Below are 4,905 nucleotides of genomic sequence, written 5' to 3'. Positions count from 1 at the left end.
TTCCCTTTACTGTATAATTACACAGTAATATTTTTATATTTCCTGCCTACTTAACATCTTTCAGTACAAAAACACGGTGGACCGACAGGAAACCCTGACATTAATAAATTGATTTATTGTTTTATAGTGTAGTCCATCTGATATCTGGGAGATCAAAGATATTTTATGAGTTTTGCTTGTCATCCACACAGAATCTCAGTTTAATATAATTAAAAATGATAATTTATGAAAACTCTGACCAACCTGGACATTTGAGAAAACTCTGTATTTGTGTTTCAGTGAGAAAAGACAGGAAGATTTAAGGTCCAACATGTTGCAGTGTGTGACAGATAATTAATATTCACGTCGGCTTTGAAACGATTCCACATTAACGTGATCTGGATTTATTATCTTTATATTCTAAGCGAAGCTCTACCTACAGGTGAACCTCCGGCGCCATGTTTAATTCCTAACAGGAAGTGGTTGTTTTGAACCCATCTGATTGGCTGACAAGTGTTAGTGTGGCGCTACACTGCCCCCTGTGGGACTGGCATGTTTAAATCAACAGATTCGTTGATGTGGATGAAACTTTTCTGAAACGATCCTGAGTGACGTTTTTTAAAACGACAGGCTGGAAACGTTTGTTTCTATGGAGACCGGCTACACGACTGGAGAAAAACAAACTATTCCTGATTATAAATCTGATTCTAGTTCCTTTCTGAAGGAAAGAGGACAAGAAACTTTACTTCTGACTGGGTTCAGTTGGTTCTGCTGTTAGTTCCCCGTTTGGTCCTGGTACCGATTCGGTTCCGGTTTTGTGGTTACAGCTCGATTGTGGTTCTCCTATTAGAGCCCTGTTCTGGTCCCCGTTTGATTATAGTTCCAGCTCGGTTCTGGTTCTCCTGGTCTCTGCCAGGCCTGGCTCCTTTTTGATTCTCTGGTTCTGTTTTCGTGGTTCCGGTCCATTTCCAGCTCCAGAACCTTCTCGCCCACCTCCACAGAGCCCCGGCTGAAAGCCCCAACCCGGTCCCGGTCCGGGCGGGTGGAGCCACCTGAGCAGGTGAGTCAGTGGGCGCAGCAGCAGGTCCCCCTCCCCTCCCTGTTGCTGTTGCATAACCCAGCCTACTTTCTACCTTCCCACCTCACGGTAAGCAGCCGCCCGCACAGGGAGCGGTGCGGGAGGGGGGCTCCGTCCTGCTGGCAGGGTCTGGACCCCCTCCCCGGACCAGGACCGGTGGCTGGGTCCAGAAGCCCACCGGTGAGCGGGGTTTCCCCTCCTCCTGCCCTCTCGGAACCAACAGGTTGCCCCGCAGACTCTCTGACACGTGTGGCCAAAACTTGAGTCCCGCTCCCCCCTTCACTTCCACCCCGACTCCCCCTGCGCTCCGTTCCTGCTGACAGTTCCACAAACTCCCCTCAAACTAACTCGGGAACCATGTCAGGCCCGGTAAACCGGACCGAACCGGCCTCAAGTCCAACTCCGAGCACCTTTCTGAGCTAGTTAGCATGCTAAGTGTGTTTGTGTTGACGGAGCAGAAGTTCGGAGCAGCAACAGCTCAAACACCATGAAAAGTGCTCCGACTCGGTCCAAACAACGCGGCTCCGCCCGGAACCGGTGTGTGCTAAGCCCCAGAGGAGTTGTTACCTGCCGGGCCCTCTGTAAAGCATCGACCAGGCCGTCTGACTTGAGCCCCGGCTGGTTCATCGAGGCCTGTCCCTGCACCAGCTCCGCCATCACCGCCGCCGTTAGCCGGATTAGCCGCCGCTGCTAGCTGCGCAGAGAGAGGAAAAGCTGCGAGAGGGCTCACTCTGAATCCGTTTTCAGAGGCTCTCTGGGATTGTCAAAATGGATGCACACTGTTCACTCAGTTATTCATTAAAAATCCTGATTAAATTAATACATACATCATTTATGGTTATAAATACAGCAACTAAATTTCGAATACACACGTAAAATAAACTAAAAACGGAAAAGTAAGTTATTAATCAGAGGACGGAAACAAAAATAAATATAAAATAGAATGAAATATATGGTGATCATTATACATTTTAAAGCACAGCTGTCAAACTCCAGTCCTGCAGGGCCACTGCCCTGCAACTTTTAGATGTGCCTCTGCTGCACCACCTGAATACAATAATTAGGTCCTTAGCAAGGCTCTGGAGAACTGATCTGCACCAGGAGGAGGTAATTAAGCCGTTTAATTCCAGTCTTTTGTACCTGTGGCACATCTAAAACCTGCAGGACAGGGGAGGACTGGAGCTTGACACCCCTGTAATTATTGTAAAAATAAATAAGTATGATTAAGAGAATACTTGATGTGAAACATTATTTTTCTATGTAACTTGGACAAAAGTATAGCATAATCTCAGTATGTTTGATCACTTTTGCTTATTTTCTCTAGTCTATATGTCTTTATTATCTAATATTTATATGGCCATATTATTGTATATTTTTATTACAATAAAATATACAATAATTATATTTTAATTATTGTATATTAATAATAATATAATAATTATATTATAATTTATATTATAATTTATTTTTTGTCAGCACTAAAGGTTCATTAAAATGAACTAAAGGTTCACTTTAATGAACCTTTAGTTCATTAAAATGTGTTTTTGTATCTACATTTTGTATGTTAATGCATTTAGTTTGTATATAATTTATACGTAAACTTCCCAAAATTTAAAATCTATTACATATTTTTAAAATATTTTTAACATTTCCATAACTGTTTCATATATTTCTAAATGAATTTTTAAACAAAATATTTTGGCTTGACTGATTTTATTTTTTGTCAGCATTTTATTGAAATCACAAGCTTTTATTTATACTTTGTTAAACTGCAGTAATTTCAAAAGTGTCCAATAAAAATTCACAACAAAGCAAATGCTTGCGTTGTAATTTTTCACACATAGCTTCTGTAAAACGTAAAAAATTAAATATTGTTTTATTTTTCAGTATCAAATGATGTGGACAGTGTTCATAACTCCCAAAGTGAAGAGGTGTTAGCTAAAGTAATGGTTCGAATCTGTTTGTTAATCTCTGGATATGACTTGAAAATATTCATTTATAGCACTTCAGCATTAAGCATAATCATTTATTGCTTATTTATTATATTCATTTGTTTGTGTTTGGTTTAAAATTAAAAACAGATTTTTAAAACAAAATCTGTTTTGCTAAACTGTGGAGTGGGTCATTGTGTTCATAGACGATCTCTGTAATAGCTCAGCTGTTGACAACTCGTTGCGCTGTTTCCACTTCCGCGTCGAGTCACGTGTTCGAGCCAGCTCCACAGGTGGGGAGAGCAGAAGTTTGAGCAGCAGCAGAAGAAGGTCGGCCTCCATTCTGTGCGGCGGAGTCAGTCAGTCAGTCAGTCAGTTCTAGTTAGCAGTCAGTCAGTCAGGCTGGTTAGTTAGTTGGTTATAAACCAGTTTGGAGGAACAGTCCAGTTTTTCCATCAGCTGAAAACATGATCAACTCTGAGGCAGACATCAGATCCAACCTGAATGGAGACAGAACTTCAGCATTTAAGTCCAGAAAGAACCAACTAGACCAAATCATGAACAACAAAAGAGAAGAAAACAAAAATCCAGAAATGATCAGATGAAATCTGGAGGGAATTTAGAAAAGATTCAATTTAAACTTTAAATGGGACTTTTCAAAAGCTCTTTAAAAATGAGGAATCTTCCAACTATGTAGAAAGCAGACTGATATGTTCTAACAAATACACTGTGGTTGTTTAATAGCGCCGTGTGGTGTGCCACAGGGTTCAGTGTTCAGCCCAATAATGTCTGTATCAATATCTTTAGTCTGACTTGGTAAACAGGTCAAACCGTTACAGGAACCAACCTGTTCTTTAGCATAAAGCTGATCTGTGTTTAGAAGTTCTCTGAATCATCATTTATTAAAAACCTGCAAAAAGAAAACAACATTTATTATTGCAGAATATTTCTGTAAACATCGATAAAGATGCATAAAAATTAGCATGCTAACTCCTCAGCTCAGATGTCTTCATGTTTCCCATCAGCCACTTGAACTTCTGGATGATAGACATTTTTCAAGATGGCTGGCATTTTTAACCTTTTAAACTAATTATTGTTTCCCATTTTCATGACTTGATTAGCTTTATCTCAGAAAATTTTTCATTGTTGTTCATCCTGTTCAAGCAACTATTAACGTGACAATATGAAGCAAAAGAAACAGGACTTTCCTGTTAGCAAGTCTCACACCAGTCAACTGGAAGGAGACACAGACAGAGGCAATTTTAACGGCTAGCATTAGTTTCTGTTGATTTTTGTGTGCTTAGTGGTTCAGCGTAAATTTACACCAAATTTTTTTAATGTGTTTAGTAGTTTAGCGTTAGCCTGGAGTCTGCAGCTAGATAATAATGTCTGGGTAAGAGCCTCTTGTTGGACGTCAACAGGAAACACTAACAGCCTTAAAGTGGCATTAAGACAAGGTGTGTGTGTGTGTGTGTGTGTGTGTGTGTGTGTGTGTGTTTGTGTTATTATTGCTTCTTGAGTGCAAGAAAAAGATCAATGGTGTGTGTGTGTCAGCTGTGTGGATGTCTGCCTATGTGAGGACCGTTGTGAGTCTTGTGAGGACATGAACAGCCTATCAGAGCGGTCATAGGCAGTCACCAGCTGAAGGTTCTACTGGTTCTGCTGTAATGACCGGCCCGGTTGTGCCAGAGATTCAGGGAAACACGAAGCAATAAAACCAAAATATTGCTGAAGGAGCAGAGTCTGCCTCTATCTGCCACCAATGTCTGGTAACCATGGCAACTCTGAACACACACCTTAAAGCTACCAGCAGCTTGTGAAGCTCAATAAAGATTTTTTTATTCAATACGATTAAATCCCCAAAGAAGAAAAACGTAGATGGATGGATGGATGGATGGATGGATGGATGGATGGATG

General features: G+C 40.9%; 1 protein-coding gene across 1 annotated transcript in view; it reads right to left on the bottom strand.

Annotated features, from left to right (window-relative positions):
• Positions 1-1,884, bottom strand: part of LOC103129629 (far upstream element-binding protein 3-like) — a 16,297-nt gene extending 14,413 nt beyond the window's left edge. Inside the window, exon 1 of the mRNA XM_007540795.2 lies at positions 1,625-1,884. Within this exon, the coding sequence (XP_007540857.1) occupies positions 1,625-1,714 (90 nt within the window). The 5' untranslated portion in view covers positions 1,715-1,884. The remainder of the gene's footprint in view (positions 1-1,624) is intronic.
• Between the last annotated feature and the right edge of the window lie 3,021 nt (positions 1,885-4,905).

Source organism: Poecilia formosa, unplaced genomic scaffold, assembly GCF_000485575.1.
Source record: "Poecilia formosa unplaced genomic scaffold, Poecilia_formosa-5.1.2 Scaffold561, whole genome shotgun sequence".
NCBI classification, from domain to species: Eukaryota; Metazoa; Chordata; class Actinopteri; order Cyprinodontiformes; family Poeciliidae; genus Poecilia; species Poecilia formosa.
The sequence above is the reverse complement of the archived record's forward strand: the minus strand, read 5'-3'. Positions and strand labels throughout refer to the sequence as shown.